Raw genomic sequence first — 16,918 nt, 5'->3', positions numbered from 1 at the left:
ACTTCATAAAATCTTAATAATTTCAACAGGAAGTTGACCTACCCAAAAGCATTTAGAATCAGTAGACAAATTATAAATACATGGATGAACACCCCCAATTTAGACTAATCGTTCAGAAAAAGATGATGTGGAACTCAAAAAATCACTCGTGCTCGTTTTTTTTAAAGTTTAAATTCTATCATTATAACATTCAAAGAAACATTTCCTGCTTCAAAAGTCTAATATTAGCTTGAAATGATTTCACAGCAGCTACAAGATTCAAAACAAACACGTTGACATAATTTTCTTCGCGAAATGCATTCGTGCCTCGAAAATGAGATGCTGGCGGCATCCTTAGGACTCACTAGTCACTCTGTAGGTTATTCGGTGGCAGTTCAAAGTCTAGTCCAAGAGTAGTTCACTCGGGTTGACTGACAGGGCATTTTCTCCACCATGATGGATTCAGGGGATCAATGCTTATGAAGTGGTAATTCTCCATTCTGATTAAATAAAAATCTGCTATATTCATCTCACTTAGGCTGCGTCTAAACAACGCCGACCTTTAGCACAACTGGTTAGTCAGAAAACACAGAACACAAGGTGCTAACTTTCACTGGGTTGCAGCCTTCTCAAAGGCTTTCTTATTATCCCTTTAAATTAAAAGAAAAAAATCACAATACTACAAACCCAACATGTCCAGGTTCACCTTCTACTAATAATTACTGATTACTCAGAGGCAGATTATACTTTCATGTTTTACTGAGGACTAACCAACCACAAAAGTGGAAACTATTTACCTACTTTAAAGAAATACTGCTGTAAAGATCAGATCTGATGCAACAGAGACTACATAATCTACCGGCACAGGTTAATCCAGCCCTATTTGCCTAAATTCGGACCATATTCAACTGAAAATATAATGGCTGAATTTAATTCTTTCCTGCTTTTTATGATCCTGTCTCTCAAAGAAATCTGTTAACATTTCAAAAACCACAATGCAGGTAAAAATCAAATTATGAAGACAGAAACAGAACCAACGGACATTTTCTCCTCACATTAAAAAAAATATATGCACGAAAGGCAAAAAAACTAAACTCTTGATCTGGATGCTCCTAAAATGAGCTTCAGAGACTGGCTCGTTTGAAACTGAGTTTTCCACTTCCTGAATGAAAAGCAAGTGTAAAATGGTTTAGTCTTTAAAACAGTGATGCCTACAAGTATAAAGGGGGTTGGGGGAGAATGTGGGCCGTCACATTCCAGAACTGCAAGGGTATCAGGCATTACGAAGGGACCTCCATCAGAGGTGTGCAATGTATGTGTGTCTCAGTGCTCCATGGAACTCTCTTCCAGGATTCAAATCCCAGTCAACAGGTGCTGTCTCTACAAAGACGTGTTTTCCATTTTCTCCAACAGACTAGGAAGTGCAAGGATGAATTCACGGCAAACAAGAGCTCACAAAATGCCTTCTTTATGTGAACAGTAGAGAAATGAAAACGAATTAATCCCTCAAACAAAATCCTTTAGAAAAGAATGATTTGTCTTGACATTAGAGCTGAGGCTGTGTCTAACATAGTCCAGAAAACATCTAGATATGCTGAAACAGGCTAAATTTTTTTCAGGATTCTTATCCCCTTTTCTTGGCTATACACCCAGGTTTAAGCATAGGAAGACATAGAATTATTTTTAAATAATAATAATATCTGCCATTTACTGAGCAATGTCTAAGAGCCAGGCTTAATTTAACATGCACAATCTCATTATAATCTCTTAACAACCTTAAGAAGGTAAGGAGTAAATATTTTCACAAAGAAGGAAATTGAGGCTTAGAGAAGTCAGGTCATTTGCCCTGGGTCACACAGCTGGAAAGTGACTGAGCTAGGATTTAAAACTTCTGTCTGTCTGTCTGATGGCAAAGCCCACGTTCTTTTCATTGTCACACTACATTCACCTGAAGTCATAAGTTAACAAATATCTGTGAATTACTTCTAGCTGCAATATATTGTTTGTTAAATTACCTAAAGGCTCCATATATTATCACATAACTTAACAGCTTTTGCCTCATTAGTTTATTCTTACTGAGGGTGTCTGTTTGTGAGCATGAATGAAGCCTTGACATTCTCCGAGACAAAGCAAATGCTAACTAAACTTCAAATGAATCCCAAAGTAGTAAAGACATGAGTGCTTTATGTCCCTACTTTTGCCAACAATAATTTAAAATTTTGTCTCCACAGTTTAAAGAACTATGCTAACACTTTCATATAGGCAAAAAGTAGCATGGTCTTGCTAAAATGATACATGCTTTATGAGACAGCCTTTCCACCACAACCCTCTCCTTCACTAAAACAAAAAAGAAGCGAAAGTCAGTATAGCCTTGTGGCTAAGAGTGTGGATCACTCACGGATTAGGCCACTTACCCCCTCACAGATAGCCTTTCTCTGCCTCAGTTTCCCGTTGCATAATATGAAGTGGATAATAATAGTACTCATAACATATTTTTAAATACAACTAACAATGCAATTAAAGTGCTTAGTACATGCCCGGCACATGTACTTGGTGCCAGTTTAGTACATGAAAGGCATTTAAGAAACATTAGCTTTAAAAATACAAGTAAAAAGCTAGCTATATTACTCGCATTCTGCCTCTGGGAAGTTAGGCACACACAGTTAAGACTGATCCTGCTTTCCATGCAATTAACGTATGTCTTACCAGCCCGACTTCTAGAGCTCAGAAACTCATCAAACATTTCAGCTTCTAGTCTGACTTTTATCTTTAACCTGTTGATTTCCCTACGTAAACTGCGAATGATAACAGTTCCTTCTTTACAGCGTTGTGGTGAGCATTACGCAGATAATGCATTTAAATAAAAATGCTTAGCAAAGTGAAGTCATACAGTAAGTATTGAATACATGTTATCTATTACCACTTCCACAATTCATATTCACAACAGCCCTATTGGATGGTTGTATCAGTTCCATAAGAAGATTGAGGCTCAGCAATATGGACAAAAAGGACACAGCTTTATGTGGCATAAAGGTAACAACCTTTCCATCACCACGCTCTCTATCGTCATTACTCCAGATAGCGTTTTTTTTTTCCATAGTGCTTATCAGTCACTGAAATAATCAATTTTTGTGTTTATCTGTCTAAAATCTCTGCTCCAGAGGAGCAGAGATGGCATTTTTGTTAAGCACAGCATCTAGCAGAGCATCAGGCACACAGAAAACACATAGCACTCTTCAGTGAATGAATGAATGAATGAATGCAGCAAGCAAAAATCTGTCCAAAATCTATACTCAACCACTATGATACACTGCCTCCCAACACTGCCATCATTTAAAACCTCTTCAAATGCAGAATCACATGACTCCTTCAGAGAGGTTTTCTCCGGAGCCCAAAGACGACAACATTCTGGGATTGTTCACTCTCATCCACATGTTTCCCTTCTCACTGAGTGGGATCAAACTCCACCTCAAGGCCAGAGTCACAACCAAACCCTGGCAGTGTAGCACTCTAGCCATGTCCAGATGAAGTGGACCGGGTGGGGTGACAGACTGGGCTTTCCCCAGTCTAGTCTCCAATCGAGCTCTGCTGTGTACAAGTTGTGACCCCAGGTAAGTACCAGACCCTCTTTCATGCTAAAAAGGAATAGTGCAGAACTGTAAAGCTTAAATGGCTAATGTGCAAAAAAGTGCCTGTTACAGGGCTGACATGTGGCAGGCACTGGACAGGAGAGAGCACCCTTTTCTCTAGGCTCAAAGAGGGCACTATCTTTATGTCCCTTGGAGCACTCATCACTTTCAGTGTGTCCACACCTTCTCTCATCAAATACATTCTACAGTCCGACAGCAGGGACTGTGGCCTTGCTCATCCCCAGGGTCTGCCACCCAAGAGGTGCTCAGTGAGTAAGACTGAATAAAACCTCACATAAATTAACCCAAAGTATTTTTTTAACTTTTACCTGACACTTCCAAATCATCTATCCTTGAGTCCATTCCCTCTCCCCTAAAGCTTAGTAAAATTGCAAAGATATATAAAATAGAGCGGAAGGAGTAAAAACGTCTTCAGGGATTTCTCCCACGTTTTCCATCCCACAAACCCTTGGAGCCCTGGAGGGGCAGCTGAAAAGTGTCCCAAGTGACCTGTAGAACATGTAGGGTGGGCTCTCAGGCGCCTATGCAAGTGGAGACCTGCCGTCTGGCATCCCAACTTGTGATGGCACCACTTTACACCTTCTTAGCCTTTTTGGCAAAGACACAAACACGACAACTTGACTTAGAATCACAATCTTACAATGTTGGAAAATGAAGACGCAGGTCACAATAATTTCTCTCTCATGAAACACTTGTGAGCATTGATGACCATAAAACTACTTTGTAAACAAAATACCAGGCCAATTTCACATATATGTCAGAAGACACACACGGACACAGGTATGTCCTTGAGTGGTAGAAGTTTAGATAGACCATAGTGATCTTTACCTCCAACCCATCCACTTCAAGATGAGACAACAGAGTCTCAAGGAAAAGGGAAGGGCTCCTCAGCCCAAATTATCACCAGGCAGGCTGGCTAGGTGTGAGAAGAGCCTTACCTCTTTGTAAAAGCTTGAGCAAGGGAGGATAAAGTTTGATGTTCTTTTGACGGGAACATTTTGCCACATTGGCCAGTGTGTATGCCTCTCCAACATACATGAGGGTCTGTGATGCTGGCTTCATCATCTAGAGGCATTTCAGTGTTTCCCAAACTAACATTGGGTCCAGCTCCATAAAATCTAGTGTCCTAAGGACTGCCTTTAAAAAGTGGCTATCCAATGTTCTTCTTGACTCTTAAAATCCTAAATGACTCATAAGGATATTTCAGTATATTATTAGTTTGGGGAAAGATCCACTAATTGTGCAGTGGATCATAGTTCAGATAGTGGTACCCAGCTCACATATGGGCTTCCTGGATTCTAGAATCCCAGACTGTGAGCTGTCTAACCCTTCATTTCACAAGCAATGAAAATCAATCTTGGAAAGGCTAGAAGATTTACTTAAAGCAACATTACAAGTGGCTGAGTTAGAATTATAACTCAGAGCTTTTCCCACTGTGCAAAGGAGAAGAAAATCAGATAGGATCTCCTTTCTACTCCCTCCCCCCCGCAAGATTTCTGACCAGGCACCTCATCTTCTCTTTCCCTCTTTATCCTAACCCCTCACCCTTTCAGATCCGGTTTGAGAAAGGGGGTGAGAAATTCATCCTGGGCGACCCACGGGTCGTGGGGAAGAAAAGCCAGAACCTTTCACGTTGGTGAGCCTGTGGCTCGTGGGGGAGGCGGGCGCACTGCCCAGCTGGCGCCTAACCTCGGGACGGGTAGGGAGGCTGGAAAAGAACCCGGAGAGGCTGGGGGCGAGTGGGGCGCGCAGGCGGGCTGAGAAAAGGTGTAGCTGCTGGAGAGAAATTAGAGACCTTGGCGCCTCTGGGAAGCAGGATGGTCCAGCTCTCACACAGAGGCGGGGAGGTCCTGTGCAAACTCCTCTCTCCTCCTCGCACTCGGCCCTTTGTTGTCGGTTTCTGCCTCTGGCTCCAGCTCATGCCCTCCGGTCCCCCGCCTCCCTGAAGTCACCCCAACTGCACTCATAATATTTTGCTTTGCGCCGGGTCTGTTTTCCACCACCAACTTCCAGCAGTCTCCATGGCGACGCGCTGGGGAGGGGGGCGGGCCGGGCTATGGAAATCCCAGGGCCTAGCCGCCCGGCGGCCCCTGCAAACTTTTCCGGGTCTCCGGGTCCTGCAGGTCCGGTGGGAAAGCGCGCTGTCCCGGGACACTGCACCGAGAGCGTGCGAAGCTCCCCCAGCCCGGCCTGGGTGCCGCGTCCGCGATGGCTAGGGCTGCAGCCACCCGGCCCGGGGACCCGGGGGCCACGCGGCTCCCACTTGACCCTGCTGCCAGACCCAGATGCCGGTGTTTGGCAGGTGGCGAGGATGGGGGCGTGCATGTCCCCCTCACTTGCCCCCCCCCCCCAAACACACACCCAGGCCCAGGAAGGACCGAGATGGTGTGATTTGGACCAGGGCCAAAGCTGAGACCCCCGACCCCTTGCTCCCGCAAGCCCGCACACCAGGTCCCCCGGCTGGAGAAGGCGGCTCTTTTCCTAAGGCCGCGTCTGGGAGAGGATGGAGAAGGCCGGGGCCCGTTCCCACTCAGGCGCTCTCAGCCCCGTCGGCCCCGCGCCAAGGCCCCTGGATGTCCCCACCTGGGGGCCCACTGAGCCAGGTCGGGCCTTGTCCTGAGCCGGGGCCCTGTAGATCAGCGTGTCTTCCCGCCGTTGCGGCCTGGGGTGCTCAAATCCGGCTCCAGGGATACTCTGGCCGCCCCAGCTCTGGATTCTGGAGATCGGGGCGGAAAGTGGGTAGAGGCAGAAATTTCCAGTTCGGGCTCGGCAGCGCCCCTCTCTAACGCGTCATCCCGTTTTACAAGAAAGAACCCTTCTGTTGCGTAGGCGACCAACCTGGCTGCGGCCCACTGTGCACAAGTTCTCCGTGGCGCAAAATTCTACCGACTTTCTCCCTACGTTCTCGAATTTCCGCGTACCTTGAGCAACTGAGCAACTCTCGCCTGGGAAGGGCAGCCCGGATTGGACCCACAGGCCATAAACAAGCAGCCGCCGCTGGTGGCCCGCGTGGGTAGGGTGAGCCACACGGGGCTCTGCGCTCGCAATGGCGCAGCGTGGGGCTGCGGCGCGGGCCAAGGGAGACGCGCTCCCGCCCCAACTGCGAACTGCCTACTTGCGGGATCGCGCCTCGACGGTCCCACGCGCGCGCCTGCGGCCTTCGCCGCCCGCTGGAGCTCCGCGGCGCAGCCAGTCTCTTGGGAGAGGGGCTCTGATTTATCCCGCCCGGCGGCGAGCTAGCAGAGGACCCGGGAGGCGCGCGCCGGCTCCCCTGCCTCCACCGACCGGGCCATTGTCTTAGCCCCACACTTATTGAGTATTTTGGGAAAACTCAAGGAATATATTACCGGCTCGGTGCGCGGAACAAAGGGGCGCGTTTCCGCAGGTCACGCTGAAGTGGCCCCAAGGCAGACCACTAAAGCCTCGGCCCCTGCAAACCCCTTCTCCCGGGCCCGAGGCACTTTGCGGGGATTTTTCCTTTTAAGAGTAGGGGACGGAGGCCCGGCTCGCCAGCCTCCCTGATCCTGGACGCTCCCGACTTCGCCCCAGCACTTGCTGCGAGTCGATAGCTCGAGCCTTTTCGGGAGGAAATAGTAACAATAATATCCGTGGTTCTGGTCCCGCGCAACCTGCTGTAAAAGGAGCAGAATCGAACTGCTCCACGGAGCGCTGGTCTCAGCTACCCGGGAAGAAAGGACCTTTACATGACAAGGGGAACTCAGAAGAAAAGCTAATTGGATTAAGTTCTCTGGAAGGGAGGTGAGGGGAGGCTCCTGGACCGGACCGCGCCGAGCTGTCCTTGCCTTGTCGTCGGTTTTGCAAGCCCGAGTGAAATGTCACCTGGGGCGCCTCATGTCATTTCTTCACGCTGCCATTTCCCAGAACTTTTTGAGTTCAGGATGGCGATCCAGAGATGTCTCAGATTTTGGAAAATGGGAGAAGGAGTGGATGGGGAAAAGATTTCGGTTTCAGAACCCATTTGCGGTGTTTGCAGTTGAAGTTTAAAGTGACCAGGTGCCTCCACGACCACCAGTGACATCAAGAACAACAAGCAGAACGTTTCCACAGCCTCATAGCTCTACCCAGAACGCACCGAGAAGCTCCAGTCGTGTAGAGGGGGAGGCTAAAACTCCCAGCTGGACCATGGCGGGTGTGGGGTGTGGGGAGACCCCCAAGTCCTTGCCTGGGCCCCTTGCAAATACTTGGCCACACACGAGGCAGACATGGGTTTAATTTTGTTCAAGGATATTCCCCTCTAAAGTTGGGGTGCTCAGGAGATGCGTAGTGGCACAAGCACTTGATAGAAAAATAAGGAGGGGGGCTCTTGTCCCTCTCTGGGTGCCTTCTTCACAGCTAGTGAAGAGGACCCCAGCAGGGCCAGCACCGTACCGCAGCTGGGCCCGCGGCAGGCAACGCCTCTCCTTGCCTTCGTTTGTCATTGCCTATAGTAAGGTGGACTGCGGGGCTCAGGCTTTCCCCACTCCCAGGGGGCCCACACCCACTCGGGGGAGTGCAGTAGGACAGGGACTTGGCTCTTGGAATCAGAGATAGACAACTACTCTGGAAAACTGAAGATCCCCCTGGCCAGAGGAGGTGGGTGTTCCGGCCACTAGGGCCTCGGCAGAAGCCTGGAGGAGCTGGAAGTCTGTCTACGGGGACGGAAGAAAGATCATCTGGGGCGATAGCCGGATGACCCCTACCTCCACCCCAGGTCCATTTCCAGCCTGCTTCGGGGGGAAAAGGAAACGTTCCTTGGGTGGGGAAACATTCGTGTGTTGTTTGTTTATTCGCTCAAAGAAGGGCCGCGTGTGTGTTAGGGAATGGCAGAGGCTGGAAGCACTTGTTGCTCCACGCTGCAAAGCCCAGCAGTGGATGCTCGCAGGCATCCTCCGGAGCATCCGTCAAACCGCTGCCTGGGCCCAGGCTGCGCTCAGCGCCCTCCTTCCGCCTCTCCCAACCTCATCTCGCCGAGAAACCTCGAGCCTGCAGCCGAGCCCAGACAGGAGCGGACTGCTTGGGAGACTGTAGCTGGGGGAGGAGGTGAACTTTCAGAGAACTTCTTCCACCTGGAAGGGACATAGGGAGCAAAACGCAGATCTAGAAGTTTGGCGGTTCTTCAAAGGTGCTAGAAGTGAGAGGTGGCGAAGGCTCTCCTGGAGAAAGAACGGAGACGCCGTGCTTTTTCGTTCTAAGAGATTCCTTGGCTTGCTTCCTTCGTTGTTACGCACAGCCGCGACCCCAAAACCTGACGCCCACAGCCAACAGCCCCCAAAGTGCCGAGCAGTTTACAGACCCTGACGCCGGGCCTGGCCGGCCGGCCGCGCTGCATCCTGCCCTCCCTCCAGCAGAGTTACAGCCCCGGAGCGGAGCGCGTGGTCCGGGGCTCCTTCCGGGCAGGGAGGCTACACCTCGCCTCCGACGGCCCGGGACTCCCACCTCGGACCGGGTGCGGATTCCCCAGGACCACCGGGTTCGCCGCCGCCACTCCCTCCAGCTGCGCGTCTCCACCAGTGGGAGCCTTGGTCCCCACCTCCCAGGCGCTGTGCGAAGCCATCGCCCTCCCCCGCCTCTGGGGCGTTCCGCTCGGCTTCAAGCCCCGGAGCCTAGGCACCAGCCCCGGAGCGGAGCGCACCGCTATTCTGGGGCCCCCAAACCCGGGGGAGGAGCCGGGCCGGGGAGGGGGCGGTCGGCTCGCAAAGTTTCTGCAAGTGGCACCTCGAGCTCGCCTAGAGCCAATGAATCTTTACATAACTTTGTGTCCACGGCAAGAGAAAGCGCGCTTCTCAGTGCGCGCGCGCGCACACACACACATTTACACACACAATCACACGCTTTTACATACACACACTTCCGCGCATCCACTTACACACATCGCGCCAGACTGAAAACTTCTGCACGCTCTGTGTTATTTCCTCGGGTTCCACTGTCAAGTTGACCCTTCTGAACTTTTTGCAACTCCTTCTGAAGTTTCCCTTCTCCCCTTTCTTTCCCTCCCAATGTCTCCCCCCACCCCCCACCAGTAGGACTGACCTGTGGAATCCATGTCGGGTTCCTCCAGTAACCCACAATGCATGCTCTTCCCATGGACAGCACAGGCGCCCCCCAAAAGTCTTGATGTTTGGGGATTCCCTGTGCTAGAGATGCCCAGGGAGGAAGGGAGTGAGGAGGGGAGAAGGGGAGAGAGACGCAGAGAGTGCAAGGGCAGAAGGATAAAAGAGGAAAGGAAAAGAAAGAGAGAGAAGAAAGAAAAGAGAAAGAAGAGAAGAGGAGAGAGAGAGAGGAGAGAGCGCAGAGAAGGGGGAGAGAGAAAGAGCGAGCGAGCGAGGGGACACTCAGTAATCCAGCCGGGCAAAGCCAAACCCGTCAAAATGTTTGCGGATGTTTCATGGGAAAAAGCATCATTTTATAGGAGCCCCGATGGGAGCAATGTCATTGATAGGCCAGCCGGCCTGATGAATGGCCGCTCGTCAGATGGGGCCGTGGCGAGGCGCACTGTGAAGCCCATTGTGGACCTGTTTTGAATAAGAAAAGCCGCCTCCGAAAAGGGGGGCTCAGAGCGACGCAATCCCAGCCCTCCGACTTCCCCCTTCTATTATAGCATTAGCAACGTTTTTCTTATTTAAAGTTCCAGAGGCCTTCTCCAGCCTTCGCCCGGCACTCATTATAGGCGAAATCAAAATTGGCTTAGATGTGGCCCCCTCCCCCCTCCCCGCGCCTTCCCCGATCGGGCCAGGCGCGGCACAGGCATGGGGGGGCAGGGGACTCCGGGGGGCCTGGGGAGTCGCCTACGCGGCCACGAGTGGGCCCCATTCCTTTCCCTCTCCTCTTGTGCCCCCTCCCCCGGTTTGGTCCCGGGTTAGACTTTGAGTCGGGGTCCTGGGAATGCGGGAGGAGGTATGCCTTGACTCCCTTCCACGCGGATCCGCGGACGCGCGTGGAGGAGCGGAGAGGGTCGAGGGGGAAAGTGGGGAGGGGACTTGCAGCCCTCAGACCCCATCCCCCACCTGGGCGGCGAGAAGGCCGCTCGGCAGGGAGAGCGTGAGGGGCTGAATCGTCGCCTCCAGAACTTTCTCGGTCCTGCTCTGGGTCTGTCTCCTTTACCCTGTCTCTCTCTTTTCCCTGTGTCTCTCTCCCTCTCCGCCTGTCTCCCTGTCTCTGTCTCTCACTCTGTCCTTCTCTCGTCCTCTCTGTCCCTCTGTTTCCTCTCTTTTGGCTGCCTTTCTGTCCAGCCCCTGCCCCCACGTCTCTTTGTCTCTCCCTAGGACTCTGCCCCTCTCTGTCTCTATCCCCCTTGGTCTCTCCGATACCCCCCTCCCCGCCTCTTCCCGTAACTCTGTCTGTGAGTCTGTCTGTGTCTCAGTCCCTCCCTCTCTCCTCCCGCCCTCTCCCCCGCCCCCCAGCCAGCCACGAAGTTTGTGAGAAGCCCGGCGTCCAAGAGGGGACGCGGTTTTCCCAGGGACCCCCTCCTCGGCTGAGTTTAAAGTGCAGAAAGAGGGAGCGAGGAGCCGGGGGGCTGGAAGGGGAAGTGGGGGGGCAGGCTGCGTCTCCGCGGGCCCCGATAAAGTGGCCGTTCGCGGGCCGGCCGCGCTGTGATTAGAATATGAATGGGGCTCGGCGGGCGGAAGAGAAAGGCGGATTACCGGGTGCTTTGACCATGGACAGAGGCAGCGCGGCCGCGGAAGGGGCGGGGCGCGGGCGGGGTCCCTAACGCCGGCCGAGGGGGTCTCTAACCCCGGCCCCCAAGCTGGGCGCGGCGTCCCGCGGTCCCTCGGAAAGCCCCCCAGTCTGGCCTCCCCAGACAGAGCTAAGTGGGACAATGTGGGGGCGGACGGGGGGGCGAGGGGCCAGCACGTGCCGAGTTAAGGTCACGGTGCGGGAAGAAGGAGGCGGCGCGGAACGCGGGCTGGACAGAGCCTGGCTGGGCGTCTCTCAGAGCCCCGGGTTCGAATCCCGTCTCTGTCCATTCCTTCATCTTTCTGAGCCTCAGTTTCCTCGTCTGTAAAATGGGGCAAAGACGTCCCCTCTCAAAGTATGGGGGGAGATTAAACAAGGTGGTGAATAGAAAAGGAGCTGAGCATTTGCTGTTCCCTCTACTTGCAACTCTCTTACCATCTACCCCCTCCCAACACGTCCCCGCGTGGCCGGCTCCTTCCCACCACCCTGGTCTCAGCTAAGGGTCGCCTCCTCGGAGTGGCTGTGCCTGACCACTCTGTGTGAGGGTTCCCTCTTGCTCTGGCCGCTGCCCGGCTCACTACTGGTTTGTTTCTGCGGGAACTTTGTTTACAGCTGTAAGCCCAGAGCCGAGGACAGCGCCAGGCACATTCTTTCCGGCTGCCAAGGTTGGCGAAGGGAAAGGGGTGGATGAGAACCTACTTTGGTGGCGATCGCCGCATGTGGTCGCGGCGTGCGTCGTGGCAAAGACTGCGGGATTCGGAGTCAGAAGATCTGAGGAGCTGGCTCCATGTCTCGTAGCCTCAATTTCTACCTCCGCGAAATGGGGCGAATGATAAAAGCCGCCTTCAGCGGGCTACAGGGGCGATAGGAGGGAGGTCGAAGACGCGGCCCAGAGCTTGACCAGGTGCCTTGAAGTGGCAGTGGGGGGCGCGTCCTCACAGTCGAGAGCTGCCACCACCCGGAGTGCTTCGGGTTCCAGGGAGACTCCTTGAGTGATGCCAGGGGCCCAGGTGGTCTCCAGAGGGTAGATGAGACTATTGTTACGGCTATTATTATTATTCTTATTTTAAATATTATACGAGTAAAATGGAGATGGGCTGGGCTGGGCTCGCGGGGGAGGACTGAGGACAAAGATGTCACAGGTGGGCCCCGCAGGGTGGGATGCCTGCCCTGCCCAGCTCAGGACGAGGCTAGGCTGGGTGCAGCGGATCTCTGACCTGCGCTCTCTAACCTGGGAGGGCGCCAGTTCTCAGCCATGACGGTGCCTCAGCACCGGGAGCTTAAAGAAATGAACATAAGCACTTATTCCTTCATTCCTCAGCAAATTTTTATTGCACACCTACCATACGCCCAGTACTATTCTAGGAGCTGGGGATACGGCAGTGAGAAAAAAGAGACCAAAACATTTCCTGTCCTCCTGGAGCTTACACTGGAGTGAGGGGAGACGGGCACTATGTAAAATACATAATTAGGTTATATAGGTTGACTGGTGTAGGGGGTGGACAGGGAGGGCCTCTCTGAGAAGGTAACATTTGAGCTTAAAAATAGTGCTATCTAGTGGCTGATGACAAAGGGTGTTCATTTGTGAAAATTCATTGAGCTGTGTACACTTATGATTTTATGCATTCTTCTGAATGTATTTCAAACTTCAATAAGATGTTTTAGATGTAATGCTAACATGATAATAGTAATAGCTACCATTTACTCTTTATGTGTTGACTAACTGTGCTTCCACTATGATAGGCATTTCCATGCATTATCTCATGTCATCCCCACAATACAACTAACATATAAGTATCATTTTTGTCCTCACTTTTAGAGAAGAGGACACTGGGGTTCAGTGTGGCTCTCTTGCCCTTGGACATAATAATGAACGATCCAGTTCTTATCCTCCAGAAGTTCAAGATCTAAAGCAAATATAGCAGAGGGGGTGATGGGGAAATTGTGGGTGCTGTAGGAACCAAGATGGGGGACAGGAAACTGAGCCCAGAAACCTGGTCTCAAGGCAGGCCTCCTGGAGGAGGTGATGACTAAGCCAGGAGCCGTATTCACCAGGCAAGGGGGTGGGGGGTGTTATAGACAGAGGCAAGAGCAAAGAGGAGAGTGTGTGTGGTGTGTTTGGGGCTGGAGCTTGCCTTGGCTGCACATGGAATGGGAGGAAGGAGTAAAAAACGAGTTCTTTGGGAGGTAGGCATGGATCAGAGCAGGAGGGTCATGCTAAGAAATTTATCTGGGAAGGGTCCTGAGCATGCAGGACTAGATTTGTGTTTTGGAGATACCAGTGTGGTCACAGTGTGACTGCAGCATGGGGGTTGGTACTAGAGATGGAGGTCATTGAGAGAGAGATTATGATGGCCTGAAATAGACATGGCAGTGGGGTCAGGGAGACATGACCAAGTTCAGGAGACACTGAGGAGGCCACATCAGCAGCCTTGGTGTTGAATGGATGTGGCCAGCGAGGGGCAGGGAGGGTTTCTGACTTGGGCTTTGATACCATTCAGAGCTCATCCAACTGGAAGGTGAGGGTGGCAGGAGGAGGGAAGATTTGGTCTCAAGGGAGAGGTGACTTGAAATACTTGTGAAACTTCCTGGTGGCCCAGTGCCAATGGCAGGCAGGCAGTCTCACAAAAGTGTAGCGTTGGCACTGCCTGGGTGGCTGCTGAAGCCCTTGGAATGGGTGGATAAGGCAAAGGCCCAGGGTGGATCCCTCTGAGACCCTCTGGCATGCTCTGCCTCCACAGTGCCCTGTACTTCCAATCCTAACACTCACTTTATTGTAATTATTTACTTGTTTGATGTTTTATTTTCTCTACGGAACTTTCCATCATCTAAAATTGTTTATTTGTTTCCTTGGTCTGTGTATGCATCTCCATACCAGGACACAAGCCTCAGGACTGGGACCTCATGCTTCTTGCTCACTGCTGTCACCTCTGACTCTGGAGAGCATCGACTGACTGCTATGAATGGTCCATCCACTGGCCTGACTCGTGGCAGGTGACACAGCCCCACAAGAGCACAGGATGACAAGTTTCCTTGTGCAGCGAAGTCACTGGGCATGAGTTTTACACTTTGCCTAGTACCGAAGGGTTCTTGGTTATTCTAAGTAAAAACCGGACAGAGCCCTGTTCAACTGATTCTAAAAACGAAATCTAAAGGACAGTATCTCCTCTTTAAAAATCTCCAAAACATGAGCACATTTCTGTTTTAGAGTTGCATTATGTGTGGGTCTAAGCCTGGATCACCTTCAGTAGACAAGCCTCCGCTGAGTAAGACGTTCATTCATTCCTTCATTCTTTCTTTCTTTCTTTCAGCCAACGCGTGAACAACCAGTCATGTGCCAGGCTCTGCTCTAGGCAGAGGTTCAGAGGCGAACAGGATAGACAAGCTTCCCGCCCCCCTCCACCTCCTGGAGTTTACATTCTGTTGGGAGGGCCGACAATAAACAAAGAAACTAACAATAACCAATATTCCTGCCTTCATGGATCTTACCTTCCAGTAAAGCCATGAGCCCCAACCTTACGTTTGTTAGTGATTCATTTGCTAATTGGTTAAATAATTACATTCAACAAACCCTGCCTGAGCACCCTCTACGTACCTCTGTGAGGTGTGGCGATAAACAGACTGTGTTTACGGTAAGTCTGGGTTCAGTGAAGGAGAGTCAAGGAGAACCGTAAGACAGCTGAGTAAGTCCTCGACAAGAGGGATGCCTGGAGTTGCTATGAGAGGAAGGGACCCCCAGCTCACTCTGGAACCACTGGAGGGCTGAACTGATTTCTGCCTACAACTGTTATTTATAGTCAGAAAATGCAAAAACATATACGCAGAGCTTTTAAAAGGATGGCTGTTTGGTTTCTCGCCTTCTAACTCATAGGATACTGTGAAGTCGTTCTTGTGCAGCAGAATCAGCTGGAGAGCTTGTTAACAACACACACTGGTGAGTCCTGTCCTCAGGGATTCTGATTCAGAAGGTCTGCAGTGGGCCCAGTAATATGCACTTTTTAAAAAGTTTTATTATTAAAAAAGTTCAAATAAATGTAAACGAAGAGGGAGTAATACAATGAACCTCCATGGAACCATAAAGTAGCTTCAATGAATATCAACATGTGACCAGTGTTGTTTCATCTATAATTCCACCCTATTACCCGCCCCGCAACCCCATGCACAGGTTAATTTCAAAGCAAATTCCAGACATCACATACTTTCATCCATAAATACTCCTAGTCTATATCTCTAAAATAGATTTTTTTTAAATCACTATCATATTACCATTAGCACAGCTAAACATCAACAACAATTCCATAACCATAAAAAATTTACAGTTCAAATTTGCCTTATTGTCTGATAACTTTTTTAAAAGTTGGTTTGCAGGGGCTGGCCCTGGGGCCGGGTGGTTAAGTTTGCACACTCCGCTTCGGCAGCCTGGGGTTCACTGGTTCGGATCCTGGGCACAGACCTACACACCGCTCATCAAGCCATGCTGTGGCAGTGTCCCACATATAAGAACTAGAATGACTTACAATTAGGATATACCACTATGTACTGGGGCTTTGGGGAGGAAAAAAGAAAAGAAAAAGAGGAAGATTGGCAACAGATGTTAGCTCAGGGCCAATCTTCCTCACCAAAACACATACCTTAAAAAAAAAGAAAGTTAGTTTGTTTGAGTCAAGATCCAAACCAAAAAAAAGATCTAAACCAGATCCACACAATGCATTTGGTTGCTATGTCTCTTAAGTTTCTTTAAACCTGGAGATTTCCCCTCCTTATTTTATTCCTTCTCATTTATTTGTAGACAAAACCAGTTCCATCCTGTTATGTGCCCAACATTCTGCAATTTGCTAACTGCATCCCTGCTGTGTCATTTAACATGGTCCTCTGTCCCCTGTAGTTCCTGTAAATTGTTAGTTGGGTCCAGAGACTTCATCAGATTCACGTTTTTGGCAAGCACAGCACATACTGGTGTTTGCACTTCCTATTGTATCACACTGGGATTCACACAAGGTCTCTCTGGGTTGCTAAGATCAGTGGGTTCAGGTGTTACCAGGCTTCAGGTCCCTCCCACACTTACCCTCTGCTTTCTGCTTGTTCTTGTCCCCTGCTATTAGGACGTGATCACAGTTCATTCCTTCTTCATGATCACAAGATGGCTGTTAGTTGCTAAAGGTTCACAGCCTCCCTCACACACTTCTCAAAGACTGGAAGGAAAAAAATACGTCCCTTCCTCTGTCCTTTCTTAAGAGTAGGAAAACTTTCTCAAAAGCCCCTTGGAAGATTTTTCTTCCTGTCTCATTGGACAATTTATTTACTTGTCCATTCCTTAAGTAATAATAGATAAAGGGCAAATAAATACTATGGTAGGCTAAGATGAACCAAAATTCTTCCCTGGGGCTGCAAAGGGGTCTATCTTCCTCTAAAACACACAGACATCAGGTACATGAACCCAATCTGTGTTCAGTTACCAGGGAAGAAGGAGAGGTGTGGGTAGGCAGCCAGTAGTGTCTGCCACACCATTTAACAGAGGATCAGCCTTGCATAACTTCATGCTGTGTAGTGGGAAGAGCCCTCTGGTCAACTAACAAAACATACATCTTGTCCATGAATACCTTCACTCCAGGTCC

The 16,918-nt window shown here is 50.5% G+C and overlaps 1 protein-coding gene across 2 annotated transcripts in view; it reads right to left on the bottom strand.

Annotated features, from left to right (window-relative positions):
* RFX4 (regulatory factor X4) overlaps window positions 1–10,781 on the bottom strand; it is a 160,752-nt gene extending 149,971 nt beyond the window's left edge. For both annotated transcript variants that reach the window (XM_014865835.3, XM_070507197.1), the window contains exon 1: window positions 9,660–10,781. In XM_014865835.3, the coding sequence (XP_014721321.1) occupies window positions 9,660–9,702 (43 nt within the window). In that variant the 5' untranslated portion in view covers window positions 9,703–10,781. The remainder of the gene's footprint in view (window positions 1–9,659) is intronic.
* Between the last annotated feature and the right edge of the window lie 6,137 nt (window positions 10,782–16,918).

This window comes from Equus asinus, chromosome 4, assembly GCF_041296235.1.
Source record: "Equus asinus isolate D_3611 breed Donkey chromosome 4, EquAss-T2T_v2, whole genome shotgun sequence".
Taxonomy (NCBI): domain Eukaryota; kingdom Metazoa; phylum Chordata; class Mammalia; order Perissodactyla; family Equidae; genus Equus; species Equus asinus.
Note: the sequence above shows the minus strand (reverse complement) of the source record. Positions and strands in the feature narration are given on the sequence as shown.